The following is a 15,436-nucleotide window of genomic DNA, read 5'->3' as shown; positions in this document are numbered from 1 at the left end:
AGAGTTTCAAACCCTGAAAGTGAAGTTGCTTTGGAGCTGGAATGCTCCATTCAGCAGTTTTATTCCAATATTCCCCTTTTTGTAAATGCAAATGATTAAATGATGACAAAATTTACAAAACAGAAGACAAGGTGGCCACTTGAAATACCTCTCTATTAATACTGTGAATTGCCTATATGTAAATATCAACCTCAATATGAAAAAAATGATACACAGAATAATTTTGCAAGAGAGGAAGAACCTTTTTCCAGTTAAAAATGTGTTACACTTATGGAATGTAGCATGTCACTTTAAGCCAAAAATAGTAATTTTAAAAATTACAGCTCTCAATTCAGTACAGAGTATTTGGCTTTTCTATAATACTTATCATAAGTATTATAATGATTTTTTTTCTCTATTTGTGGCTTTTACTTTCCATAGATGTTCTTTTTGTTACCACAAGACAGTTATTTAGTTATTTCATTCCATTACAGTTAGTGTCTTAGTTTAGAGACCTGTCTTTTAGAACAAGAAGAGGCTAATTCAATTTTTGCCTTTGTATTTATTGTTTAATTATTCCAAGGCTAAGGAGATAAACAGTAGAGATTGTTACATCTTTGTTTATAAATTAAAAACATTAGACATAGGCATTACCTTCCAGGGTGTTTGCTTTAAAACATTCTGAAAAGAAAGTCTATAACCATAGATGGTAGTTGTTAATACACACACGCAATTCATAATCACAAAAAGGTTTTTTCCTCAGCTGTAACTTTTACATACAATATTAATATATCCCTTGGAGGCTTTGAGAAAGTACTCTGGAGAAATTAACCAGTGCTTGGGACTATGGCCTCTAACGTTTTTTAACATGGTATATATGTCCTAGGTAACCTAAAGTAGTCTTGCCCAGCTAAAGGAGGTGTATCCACTCTGAGCTTCATGCTTCTGGAAGAAACTTTTATTTTCTACAAAAAAGTCATACTAACTATGCTTAAATTTTCAGTCTTTATCACATAATTCTACATCAAAAGATAACCTACAAGACCCCACTGCGAACAACAGATTACCTCCAGTTTCTTATCTGAACCACACAACCAGAAAATTACTTCAGTGACTGTTACTCAGTTCTTCAAAGAATGGGACATAACTCATGCCATTCTAAATGCATGGAAGAGGTGTTATTCCATCACATACAATGGGTTCCTTATAGTATTCAAGTTTGAGCCTCTCATAGAACCCTGGTTGTGAAAGTCTGATAGACGATTCAACTTGATACATAAGGGACATATTAATTATTGATTTTATTGAGAGCCGGTATTATCTTTAAAATAACTTTTAAATCAACCTAAGCTGTTTTGGACTCTCCAAATTCTTTCCCCTCAAATTAAGCTAATTTAAAACTTTCTATTTTAACTGATATTCTGGGTCTCTTAAAGAGAAATTTTTACATTGTTATGGCACCTTTTTTTTTTTTTCTTTTTCTGAATTTAAGGATTCCATCCTCTTCTACCTTGCCCCTAAAGGCAAAAATTGAATGTCATTAAGCTTTTTTATCCTTAGGGTAGTAATGGGTTTTAAAAAAAATACAAAGGGAAGTAGTATACCATGAACCTGTAAGAAATGCATAATTATATTGGTCTTAAATTATGGCAAACCTAATAAGAAAAAATTTTGTGCTTATGTACATTCTCTGGTGGTAGGAAAAGTGTTTACTAATGAATTTAAGCCATAAGTATACATGCAAAAATGTTTTATGCTATTTTGTTATTTTGGGTAGTCTTGTCAACTCTATTCTAATATATTGCAAAATAAATCAAGCACAATGATATTAGAATGAAGAATTGATATGTGGATGTTCACCCACAAATAATGTGACTGTCATTTTATAAGCACCGTTAGAGTATTTATTTTTAAAAGACAACATCCAAACCCTAATTATGATGTTTAAAAAATAAGATAACTTCTGATTTTAGGTAGCAGTGATGGCTCTGAACTAAGTGAAGAGACTTCATGGCCTGCTTTTGAAAGGTAAGAAAAATTGCCCATTTAAACTATTTTGACTTTATTTTGTCTATCTTAAAGTACATGATAATGTGAATTTAAAGACATAATATTTATTACATATCTCTAAGGGACTATTTTAGGCTTCCTGCTGGTGGCAAAAAAAAAAAAAGTTAGTATTTAAGCCTGGAGTTTAGTATTATCTAGTAACGACATGTTTATTTGGAGGCTTGACACATATATTTGAATTTTAGTACATTTTAAATTGTAACTTAAAAATAATAATAACCAATCACAGCTTATCTACATATGTGTACAAAAAAAATTATTTCCTTAAATTCTGGTTCATTTATGTAATTTTAAGGCATTTAGTGGAGTGGTCAACTTCATTCTCAGCTAATTTGTCAAGAGCAAAATGACCTAGTAAATTTTAAATTATACTGTAAGTAGAGCAGCTAAAAGTTTGAATTTAAATTGTCATTAATTCAAAGTTTGCACAAAGCACACAGATTTGTACTGAAATAATGTAAGTCATGTTCTGTTTTCTTTTCCTTGACGCTTTAAGCTGTAAGATCTGTCATCTGCTTGTGGCAAATACGCCATATTGATCTTCCAAAATAAGATTTTTCTAAAAATGTAGTCAAACAGTGCAAATAATTGTTATTTTAAAAATATCCATTAGAATTTTACTGTCTTTGACCATTTCCATTCTGCCATTGTCATATTAAGATACTTGAATCATGAGCAAAATAATTGCTCCCTTTTGTATATAAACTAAGCAATCTAAGTTTCTAAGCAACAAGATTAGATTGAATTTTGAATGTCATGTTAAAATTGATGAAGTTGAATATATTTAGTCACCTAACTCCCTGTCAGTCACTTTTTAATAGAAAACAATTATACTAACTATATATTTGAAATTGAACTATACATACTTGAATTGGTTAATTTCATGGTATAACTGGAAAATTAGATCCTTGTTCTTGAAACTTAATAAAGATTTCTCACCATTATGTGATTAAGATTTTACTTGCAAACCTAATATTTCAAACTACTTTTGAACCTTTCTACTCTAATTGTCAGTGTTCCTAAGTTTTGTTCTCTGTTTTGGGGGATTTTTAACAATTTGTTTTTACATATTATTTCTCTTCCAACTTTTTCTTCAATCTCTTTATTTGGGTTTGCCTGAAACAGGAAAAACACAAGAGTTGCCTCTGGCTTGCTGTCTGTACAAATTGTCTTATTAGTTCTTTCCCTCTAATAAGAACATAATATCATCAGATGTTGATTTCAGAGTGTACTGTATTTAGGTAAGAAACATTGATGAACAGAATTGTTTCTCATATCGCATGAGTTATAAGCGAGTAACCAGAATGGTGTTGTGTTAAATAATCTGTTCTTATCCCAGCAGGTTACCTATGAAGATGGTATTTAACAGTATTAACCTTCACACCTCAAAACAGTATTTTTCTTTTGACAAAAGTTTTGCTTTGCAGATATTTGCAGCCAAAAACATGTACTATGCTTATGCCAACTTTAAATCAGTGGCTCTTGGGACATTTTGAGAGCAGATTAATGCTGCCCAGCAAGACTCAGACATGAAATATTAAAAAGTGAATAAAGAACTAGGATTTAAAATACTACCTGTGGATAGTGAACTTTGAAAATAGAGAGACATCAAATATGTTGCCCCTTAAGTTGCTAAAATAATACTTTTTGTTTTAAATATCATTTATCAACAGTGCTACTTTTGGCTTTTCCTAGGCAAAGAAGTAACAGTGTTTCTACGTGTATGTGTATGTGTGTGTGTGTGTGTGTATGTTTATTTCCTTTGTTAAGTATCACGTGCCATTTTGGATGAATATTAACTCATACCATTTTTTCATTTATTGGCTTTTTCATGTATTCATTTTAATTGATGTGGAAATAGAAGACTGCCTTATTTATTACTCAGTTCATCTCTTTTGGTAGTTTTCTTGGATTTAATATAAAAGAAAGGAAAATAAGGTGTTTAAGCCACATTACTTTAAGTTTATAGGTCACATTGCTTTTAGCTGTCTTTATAGGGGCATACAATAAAAATTTATTGTTATATAAATCCAGGTATCGTATTTAAAGTGGAATCCAAGAACTGGAATATGAACAAAAGGGTTTTTTAAGTATTTTTCAGGCTTTGATAGTGTTTGGTTATGAATACCTCTTTAATTATTTTAGCAGATTTGTGAAAGTGAATGTATATAAATATACGGTTCGAACTAATAAGCACCTTTAAGTATTTATAGTCAATAGTAGAAGAAAAAAAATAATTTGAAATTTATGCTGTATGCTTTAAAAAAAGAAAGAGGAGCAATCACATACTCTCCTTTTGTAGGATTTAGAAAGCTGTATTACACAAAGAAATTATTATGCTGTTCTAGGTTATTGATGATGATTGTGTGAATGAAAGTAATATATACAATTTATAATGGAATCCAACAGGAACAGATTATACCATTCTCTCGGCCCGGTGACAAGAGTGGCACGAAATGGCTATCGAAGCCACACGAAGGCCAGCAGGTACAATTCCCCTGCATTCAGGGGTCACAGAACTCCCCTCTGGTGTTGGTGATTGGCTTACATGGGTGTGGTCTCACATTATTTCTGTTCTTTCTCAACTAATTGGTTTAAAAACTAAACAAAATGCCCATGAAAACTTTCTTTCCAAGATTTAATCTAGAGATAAATTTGAACTATTCTTTCTGATCCCAGAGCTGATTGCTAGAACTTGCATCTTTATGTCAACATTTTTAAATAATTCCAAATCTGTAGCTTTTTAACTGCACAGGTCTTTCTAATGTTGCTGATTATTGGATAAGCAGTACAAAAAGCCACTTGTTACTCAAGGCTGCAATCGAAGAATTTACTACATTCAAGTTTATCTTTTTTAAGAATTGTTCAGATTAACTTCAGGTCCTGAATTTAGACAAGTCTTTTTTATTAAATAATATTTCTGTGTTTAAAACTCATGTTCATTCAGTTGTTTATCTAGTTAAACCTGGTCTCTTTCTGCACTACATTAGCTGCAGAAGAAAATAAGTATGGTAGATTGATTGGGGTCTGGAGGTTAACAGTAATGGATAATCCACCAATTCTCATAATACAACAAAATAGCAGACTTTAAAGTTAATTTTATGTCAATTTAATGGTGTCTAATCTCCTTGAATATATACCTCCTTGAATATACATAGCTCCAGCATGAAATTTCTAGTGGTTTCTAAGTTTTTAAGTCACTTTGAAGACACCTAAATAATAAAAAAGGGATAAACTTGCAAACTTCAGGTTTCTTCAGCGTTGTAGCAATTCTGCAGCTCATGTCAAATGACCGGAGGAATGACAGATTTTTTTTTTTTTTTTAATCAGTGTGTATGTTTTAATTGACTTATATAGAAATTGTTCTTATTTTAACTGTTGGACCTTAGGTGAGTTGGGGAGAGATATTTAAATGTTTGATTATTATTTTGTGACGGTTTTCTTAAGACACAAGAAAAAGAAATCTTGAGTTTTGGAGTTATTCCTTTCTTGGAGAGCTGTTAGGCTGTAATCACTTAGATGCATTGATGACATTAAAATGTCATTAAATTTTATTGCAGAAAGTCGGTCTTTTAAATATGTTGTTAATTGCCTTTATTCTTTCACCTATTTCAGAATTAAGCATGGGTTTTCTTTTGCTTTTTTCCTTTTGATTCTGCTATTTTTATTTTGAGTTTTATATGCTTAAATACTTTTAACAAATAGAATCCTCATCTTTCCTACTAGGACTTAAGTTTCTACTGGGGAAAAAAAGGTTTCAGCAGTGCTGCAGTGTGGCATGTTAAGAAGAAAAGTCTTAAATCCCTAATTTAATCTTTACTAGGGTGAATCTCTGTATTCTTTCTAAATTATACTTGTTCAAATATGCAATAAAATGTGTTTTTTAACCATCTGCTGACTTCAGTAACTTCCTGTTAATTTTGTGACAGCTTATAAATTTCAGATCAGTAAGCCTTTATAATTGTCAGTGTCTTCTTATTCTGAATAAAGTAACAGTTTTAAAATTAAGAATAATTACATTTTATTTAAGTACCTACTTGATAATCACTAAAGCGCTTACATGTTCTTTTCTTCATTTCATTATTACAGTTCTGCAGAATCAGAAGATTTGGCAGTACATTTATATCCTGGAGCTGTTACTATTCAAGGTGTTCTCAGGAGAAAAACTTTGTTAAAAGAAGGCAAAAAGCCTACAGTAAGAATATAATATATTTTAATACATGTTCTAAAATTAAGCAAATGAATAGGACCCTAAAAAATATGAAGACAGTTGAAATAAAACCAGATATATAATACACTTGAAATAATTTAAGATACCCCTTTGCCTCACAATGTTATTTAATTTAAAGTGTTATTATACCTGCCCTATAGATTTTGGTTAAATCATACATTTTGGGTGTTTAAATCAAGATGCTCCTGTACTTCTCTTTGCTCCCTAATATAGTTCTTAGAGAACCTTGAAAATATGTCCCGTTAAGAAGTATTTTCAGTAGTAAGTTTAGAAGAAAGAGAAAACAGAGTGACAACCCTAAAGAATAGAATTCAACCAATTTTGTTTGGTCAGTCCTAAGTAGAATGTATTGAGTGGACATGATAAAAATATTTGAGATAAAGATTTCAGAAGTGATGAAGCTCGAAGCTAAGGTGGTGGAAGTGAAGTGGAGCTAAAGATCTTTGGCACTGAGAAAGCAGAGTGACTGAGAAGCCAGTAGCATATGCGTAGTATATTCATGTATCTGTCCTCTCCAGGTAGCATCTTGGACGAAATATTGGGCAGCTTTGTGTGGGACACAACTTTTCTACTATGCTGCCAAATCTCTAAAGGCTACAGAAAGAAAACACGTAAGTATTCCTGTTCCAAGTTGTTAGCATAGTTTCACAGCCTCTTCATGGTTGTAAAGAAAGTAGATCTAATGCGATGCAAGGGTTTGGGTCTTTTCCCGCATTCTAATCCAGAAGTTCTTACACTTTCCTTGTTGGAGTATTGTAATGGAATTATTTTTGTTTAGAAAGACCATTCCAAGGAAGGTCTTGGAACAACTTCCATATTTTGTAGTTTCTTTTTTGAATGCTATTTTTCCATTGCAAATGTCAAAACTGCACACTACAAGTATCTATCTTCACTTCCAAGCCCTCTCAAACCTGGGTTTTTTTGGTCAGAAAATGGTTGAAAACTATTGCCTTGGAGTCTCGTTTCCTAATTTGTAAAATATGAAAAATCCGGACCAGCATCTCCGGTTCTTTCCACCTCAGTCTCTGTTTGAGTGATTTTCCCAACAGTGAAGAGGAATAATAGTTACTAAGGTTACTATGATCACCTTCCTGTGTTTAAAAGAAGCTTTGAAATGCTCTTTTCTCCAAATGTAGAATCTTCCTGTAAATCTTTTTTTTGCATGCTGTTTTTTCTATGCCAGTGATAACAGTATTTGAAAATGGAAAACTAATTTTCCATTTTCCATGTTGCATTAACACAGTCCCCTGGAGAGGAATTTTATTTCTAAATTGTATATTTTGGGGGTGGGGGGGAATTAAGTGGTTTACCATACTGAGGAAAGGTAAGCCACTGAAAAAAAAATTAAGTTCTTTTACTCCTTATACATTACCCAGTGATACTGCATAATTCAGAGAAGCCCTTCTTTATTTTGGAGGCTGGGGGGGGGAGGGCATTTATCACTTTGTGTTTTTTTATTCTAACAATGGCTCTTAAAAACTATAACACACACACATTACATGTATACATTTTAATATCAGGTATTACTTCACCAAACACTTTGACTAAATTTACTGGGATTCAGTGTTTTTTTGTTTGTTTTGTTGTTGTTTTGTTTTGTTCCTTTTAGTAAGAATAATCCCTAGTTTGAAGTTTGGATGAGGCCAGTTACAAGTTCAACTTCAGACATTATCATTAGAGAAGCTTTTCTTTATTCTCACAGTGTTAGCCCTTTAATCAAACCAGAGGTAGAGAAGAATACATTTTTGGTTTAAATGAATGTGGGAAGTGCCATAAGATAGCATCACCTACCTTTCCTTATCAGCCGTACCCACACCTTGTCACTGTCCTGAATTTCATGTTAATCATTGTCTCGCTTTTCTTTAGAGTTTACCATACATGTTTCCTTAAACAGTACATTGTGTCATTCTTCAATTGTACCTGAATGGAATCATATAAATTCTTGAGCATTGACTTTTTTGCTCACTATTATAATTGTCTAGATATAGTCCTCACATTGAGGTGAAGGACTGTTTTTTGTATTCTAGTCAAATTGACTACAATGGCCACATACCCGACAAAGCTACAGTTTAGTTTCACTAGAACATTTTACAGAGTAATTGCCTCTGGTTAGTACTGCTGTACTCAAAGGAGGGGGAAAAAAAAGGTTGATATAGCTAAATTAAATTGTCATCTTCAGATATAGTTAACTGTTTACTTAGCCACTTTCAGAGACTTGGCTGGATTTCACTTATTATAAAGAAGTTGACTATTATAAAGAAGTAAAATGTATAAAGTAAATTTTTTTTTGTTTTTTTCCTAACTTTAATTAGAAAGAAGCCAAATTAAAGAATTGATTAAATAACTGAATTTGTCCTCTAATACATATGTTAAATATCTTTCCGTGTTTGGCATTGGTACTTATACATAGAGAATAATAACATGCTAGTTTGGGCTTTTAATTATATGAAGTGATAAATAATGCATATGAAATGTTTAGAAATTAGAGCATAGTGGGCTGTGAGGGAGCCCAATTGAGTGCCGAGGAAATGGACTGTATTCCTCATCTTTTCTAGTTTAAGCTGTTAAGATTAAAGAAAATTATAAGAACAAAATAGAGTATAGAGACAAGTCCATGTTTATATTTAGTATCAATTTTAGGATAGAAAAGATACGGCACAGCGCATAGCACAGGGAGATCAGCTCGGTGCTTTGTGACCACCTAGAGGGGTGGGATGGGGAGGCTGGGAGGGAGGGAGATGCAAGAGGGAAGAGATATGGGAACATATGTATATGTATAACTGATTCACTTTGTTATAAAGCAGAAACTAACACACCATTGTAAAGCAATTATACTTCAATAAAGATGTTTAAAAAAAAAAGGGCACAGAACTAAAAGTAATGAAGGAAAAAAATTTTTAATCATTTTCAAACAGTTAAAATACAAACTGGAGGAAAATATTGGCTATATATAAGCAATAGATAAGGGATTAAAATCTTTTATATAAACACAGCACCATCTATGTAGTGTTCTTGCCAAAACTTTAACCTGAATTTAATCATGAGGAAACAATTAAATCCACATTGTGGAACATTCCTATAAGACAACTGGCTTGGATTCTTAAGACCAAAATTTGGCAGATGGAATGGGGTAGGGGGACAGAAGGACTGTTCTAGATTAAGAGAAACTAAAGAGTCTTGACAGCTAAATGCAATGTATGTACCTTGGTTTAATCTTGGAGGTAGTTTTTTTAAGCTATAAAGCTCATAATTAGGACAATCAAAGCAATTGTAATATGGACTTTATATGATTGTGACTTAAATTTCTTAAATATGTTACATTGTGGTTATATAGTAATATATTCTTAGGAGATACATGTTGAAATATTTAGAGTCCAATGTTATGTGTGTGCAACTTACATTTAAATGTTCAAAGAGATCAAGCAAATGCAAAATGTAGATATATGGGTAATCATTGTAGCATTGTTTCAACTTCTCTGTAGTTTGAAACTTTTCAAAATTAAAAGCTGGAGGAGGAAAAAAATCACTAATGAAAGTATACCTGTTCATATATATAAAAATAAATACGGGAGGAGGAAATCTGGAAGCCTACACCTCTGTGTTTTATTGCTCTCTAAAGTATGAGTGTTTTTGCCTGTGAGGAGCAGAGCAGACTTGGGAAGAGAGAATAACCAGGAAGAAAGGAGGGGGACTATGGTTTTATTATGTCTATATTTTTGAATGTTTTAAGATGAAAACATTCACTGTAAAATTATTTTTAATTGAAGTGTATTCATTATAAAAATATTTTTGCAGATATGTTTGAGCCTATCTCTGCATAGTAATGAGTGAATAAATACTGTTTGATAAGTTAAATTTTAAAAACCAAGGCTACACCTGAAAAAGAAATCTGTAACATATATAAAGACCTTCCACAACTCAGTAAGAATAAAACAACAGTAGAAAAACGGAACAGGAAGATAAAGAAGGTGAAATATAAATGGTTAATAAACATGAAAAGGTGGTGAACCTCACTAGTTATCAAAAACACAGATTAAAGAAGATGCCCTTTTTTTTGGCCATTAGGCAGAAATTTTAAAGATTGATAATATAACACTAGCCAGGATGTAGGGAAACATAGACAGTTGGTGGAAATTTAAATTGCTATTGTTTTTGCGGTGGACAATTCTAGTCAGTATTTAACTTAATAACCAGCAATTCTTTATCTGAAAGTCTGTCCTATGGAAATCCTTGACCAAGTGCACAAAGATATCTATAGAAGAATATTCCTGGAATATTTATAGTATCAGAAATCTGCAAACACTGAAAATACTTATTATTAAGGAAATTCTGATAGGTAAAAACCACAAGTCAGAGTAAGTATACCCCCATTTGTATATAAAAACCAACAGCAACAGAAAAGTCAGTCTTCGGTGTAATGCATAGAGAAAGGTCCAGATGGCTACACCCCGAAGGATGATGAATTCTGGGGAGTGGGATGAGATTCAGCTGGTGGTTGAGGGCATTTGCACTCTATGTAAAGGGGCTTATACTGTTTGAATTACTTTTTTTTTTTTAATTGAAAAAAGCACTTGATGCAGATGTTTTTAGGGCTAGGCAAAGAATATTAGAAAATCGTGCTATCTGCTTTGACATAAATTATTAGCTGTGAAATCAGCTGTTCTGTGGTATTGCCAATTTGATTCTTCATAGTATTAAAACTTCCTAATCCCTTTGGCTTTCATTTTTGTAGTACCCATGTTGTTACAAATAATGTGATGTGTTCCTTCTTTTCCCCATGTCTTTAAAATTGTGAAACATATACATGCAAAGATATACAGTATACATGTACATTTTAAAGAATAATAAATAAAATGAACACCTCTATAACTCCACGCAGCGTAAGAAGACAGAGCATTACCAGAACCATCCAAGACTTCCCAGATAGCGTCCTCTTCCTTCCTTATCAGCCATACCCACAGCCTCTCACTGTCCTAAATTTCATGTTCATCACTGCCTTCTTTTTGTTCAGGATTTTACCATAATGTGTTTCCTTAACACACTGTCTCATTTTTGAACTGTACCTGAATGGATTCACATATATAGTTTTAAGCACTCCCTTTTTTGCTTAATATATTGTTGGTGAGATTCATCACTGTTGATGCATATAGCTGTCCTTTATTCCTTTTCATACTTGAATAGTCTTCCACTATATGAATCTGCCATAATTTATTCATCATTCTACTGATGGGTATTTGGATGCTTTCCAGGTTATTGCTGTATCTAACAAGGCTACTATGAATATTTTTGTGCATGTGTTCTCTAGGTTATATACCAAGGAAGGCGAACGTTCAACTTTACAAGAAAATGCTAAATTGATTTACGTACTCACCAACAACATAATGAGGTTTTTCATTGTTCCACACCCTCACCATACTTGTTGTCAGACTTTTTAATTTCGGCTAACCTAGTAAATATGAAATGGTACCTTGTGATTTTAGTGTATACACCCCAGATTATTAATGAGTTTGAAGTTTTTTTCATGTTGTTGATCATTCATGTTTCTTCTCTAAAACGCCTGGATAAATCTTTTGCTTATTGGATAGTGTGTTTTCTTACTGATTGGTAAAAGTTCCTTATATACTCTGGATGCTAATCTATTAGCAGTTATGTGTTACTAATATCTTCTTCCAATTTGTTCGATTTGTTTTTTTCACTCTCTTTGTGATGTTTTTAGTGAATAGTTCTTAATTTTAAAATAATAAAATTTATCCTTTCCTTTATGCTTAATAGTTTCTGAGTCATGTTTTTAAAATAAAATACTTCTCTAACCTGAGATCATCAAGATATTCTCCTATATTTTCTACTAATAGATTTAAAGTTTTGCAATTTGCTTTAAAATCATTGATCCACCTGGAGTCAGAGGGGTGTGTGTGTGAAATGTGTTATGAAATAGGCATTCATGTTGATTTTTCTGCGTGGATGAGTAATTTTCCTGGCACCATCTATTGAACAGTCCATTCTTCCTTCACTGATCTGCAGAGCCCACTCTTGTCGTTTGAGTTTGCATATATATGCACAGGTTGCTTTCTAGACTTCCATCACCCTGTCAGTCTCTCCTTGTCCCAGTAGCTCATGGTCTCAGTTACTGTAGATTTATAAGTCTTGTGTAGCAAGGCAAGTCCAGCCTAATTCTTCAGGAGTGTCTTGGCTATTTCTGATCCTTTGCTCTTACATGTAAGTTTTAGAATCAGCTTCTCAAGTTCCACATAAAACCCTACTGGAATTTTTATTGAAATGACACTGAATCTGTAGATCAATTTAGGGAGAATTGGCATCTTTACAACATTGTACCTTTTTCTTCATCTCATGGTTTTTCTCTGTTGATTTAGGTCTTCTTGAATGTCTTTTAACTGTTATACTTTCCTGTATGTCTTTTGTTACATATATTACTAGGTACCTTTCCTATAAGTGACTTTTATAATTCTAGTGTATAAAATTGCAGTTGACTTTTATATTGATCTTTTCCAAGCATCCTTGCTGATCTTTCTAATTCACTTGCTGGATTTTCTGTGTAGATAATATCATCTGTGAGTAATGGCAGTTTTATTTCTTCCTCACCCTTATACCTTTTATTTCTTTTCTGTTATCTTAGTGTGCTGACTAGGTCTTCCAATTCAGTGCTGGATGGAAGTAGCAATGGTGGGCATCCTTGTCTTAAAACTGATTTTGAAGTGTTTATAGCATTTTACCCTTGAGCATGCATTGCAGGGTTTTGGTTTGGGTTTTGTTTTGTTTTGTTTTTTTCTTTCCTGCTTTGTTTTGTTCGGGTTTTGTGGGGGGTTTGTTGTTGTTTGTTTGGTAGGTACTCTTTATTGAATTAGGAAATTCCGTTCCATTCCAAGTCACACAGATATGCATTATATTTTAGCACATGGTTTTATTTTACATCAACTGAGTTGATCATATTTTTTTCTTTTAATGTTAATATGGTGATTTATTTTAATAATTTATCTAAAGTTGAACTAAGCTTGCTTTCATGAAATAAACCGAACTTAGTTGCAGTCATTGATTTCTAACATTAAATCACCCTCATATTCCTGGGATAAATCCAGTTTGGTCATCATGTACCAGCTTTTTTATCCACTGCTAGATTCAATTTGCCAATATTTTATTTAACATTTTTTCATTTATGTTCATGAGTAGGATTAACTTAAATTTCTGTGCTTTTATAACAGCCCTTTTTTTTCCATTACTAAAGTGTAACTTTATAAAAAAAAAAGAATAACTAGAAAAGTAACAAGCATGCTAAGAATACCTTCTTTTTGAGAAATACAAGTAGGAATATATTATGAAGAATTGTGATGGCGGTGCTGATTCATTAAATCATCAGGTTATCAGGTTTAAGATAACACCCCTATTACATTGGTACACCTTAAACTTATACAGTGTTATATGTCAGTTATATTCAGTAAAGGGGGGGTGGTGTGTGTGGAGATAACACCTCTATTAAAATGCAAGTGTGTTTCCTATAACGAAGGAGTGAGTTGTAGCACAGTAACAAAAAAAACAACACAGATAAATTTACCAGATCTACTAACAGATCATGGTCTTTGGGAGGGGATGCTAGGACAGTTAACTTTTGATGAAGAGTTGAAGCTGGGAAAGATCTGGAAAGTAAGAGACTATCTGAAGAGGGCATGCCTACATGGAATTTAGTAGTAAGAGGCCGGGAGCAGACCTGACCAGCATGAAATCTCGTCTCTCTCTAGGAGAAACTGAAAATACGCTCTGTAACAGTTAATTTTTACATAGAATAAGCCATAAATTTTGTTTCCATTAATTATTTTTTTTTATCTCTCAGTTCAAATCAACATCAAATAAGAACGTGTCTGTAGTAGGATGGATGGTGATGATGGCTGATGACCCGGAACATCCGGATCTCTTCTTGCTGACTGACTCTGAGAAAGGTGAATCATTAAAATAACTAGGGCTTAAGATATTGCATATACACAACTTTCGATAAGCCAAAATTTATCAGTAGTTTAACTGGAATACACGACTAGGGGCATTGTTTGTGTAGTTTAATCTCTTGGGAAATATTTGTGTCACATAATGTAATGTATACTAATGATAGCAATATTTTTAGATATCAATATCTATTAATTGCTTATTTAATAAGCTTATTAAATAAGCTTATTTTCTTTGCTACATGGGCATAAGCTTGAAATTAAAAACCCAAATAATCCCTAGAGAGCTAATAACCAGAAAAGGAAAGAGGGAATTCGAGAATCTATGTAGACCACTGTTACTTTAAAATCTCAGATTTACAGTATGCAGTACCCCTTCGTTTATATTCTGAGATAAATTGTTATTCTTAAGCTCTGAATGTGGCAGAAGTTTTCCTTTAAATGATTTTTATTCCATTACTTTTAATTAATTAGTAATTTGACTCAAACCACTTTCCAAATAAGTATAATTTTAATTATAATACTTAGCTTACAATGTATAGAGACATTTATGAGTGAAAGTATTGGCTCTTGACCGTAGGACTTTTAAAAACTTTAAAACTTTAAATAAACTTTAAAAGGGGATGAGAGAGGTTGGAGGGTGGGCTGTGTAGTAGAATCAGATCATACCTTCTCACCCTGCCTGTGCCTGTTGTGGAGACCTTAGTGGTCATCAGAACAGATCCTCATGTGACTGCAGCTCTTCCTTCGTAACATCTGCCAGCTGTTGATAAGCACCACAAAGGAAGCCAGAAAGGAAATTCTTTCATATCTGCCCAGAATCTTCCACTTCAGCAGCTCACTACTACTAAAATGATGTTATATTACCTTTTACTGACTGTAAAATTATACTCTCTGACTTCTGTTTATTTAGAATGCATATCCACAGATATTCTGCTTTTAGGATATTGTGGTACTTTAAGTAAAAATTTAAGAAAATATGCAGAAAAAGTTAGTGCAGAAAAAATAATAGCAAAATGTTATGTTTTGAGATGAAATAGATTGACTTACAGAGTAAGGAGCTCCTACTCAACATTCTGAATTCAAAGCCCCAGCCTCCACCCTGCCAATCCCAAAGACCTTCATTATTCATAAAAGATCATTTTCATGGGGTTCAGTTAACAAATTATTTGTTTTCCATCAATTCCTTAGTGTGCTTGTCAGAACC

At 32.7% G+C, this 15,436-nt stretch overlaps 1 protein-coding gene across 11 annotated transcripts in view; it reads left to right on the top strand.

The window, feature by feature from the left end:
- RALGPS2 (Ral GEF with PH domain and SH3 binding motif 2) overlaps positions 1–15,436 on the top strand; it is a 188,075-nt gene that overhangs the window by 139,090 nt on the left and 33,549 nt on the right. For 9 of the 11 annotated variants that reach the window (XR_014243467.1, XR_014243468.1, XR_014243469.1 and 6 more), the window contains 5 exons: positions 1,953–2,007; positions 4,459–4,536; positions 6,139–6,244; positions 6,799–6,891; positions 14,124–14,229. Coding sequence is in view for 7 of the 11 variants with exons in the window: in XM_082388447.1 (XP_082244573.1) it covers positions 1,953–2,007; positions 4,459–4,536; positions 6,139–6,244; positions 6,799–6,891; positions 14,124–14,229 (438 nt within the window). In the remaining 4 variants the exon portion in view is untranslated. The remainder of the gene's footprint in view (positions 1–1,952; positions 2,008–4,458; positions 4,537–6,138; positions 6,245–6,798; positions 6,892–14,123; positions 14,230–15,436) is intronic. The other 2 variants (XM_082388448.1, XM_082388449.1) reach the window with 1 other exon arrangement.

The sequence above is a fragment of the Balaenoptera borealis genome (genome assembly GCF_965194805.1).
Source record: "Balaenoptera borealis genome assembly, chromosome: 1".
Taxonomy (NCBI): Eukaryota; Metazoa; Chordata; class Mammalia; order Artiodactyla; family Balaenopteridae; genus Balaenoptera; species Balaenoptera borealis.
The sequence above is the reverse complement of the archived record's forward strand: the minus strand, read 5'-3'. Positions and strand labels throughout refer to the sequence as shown.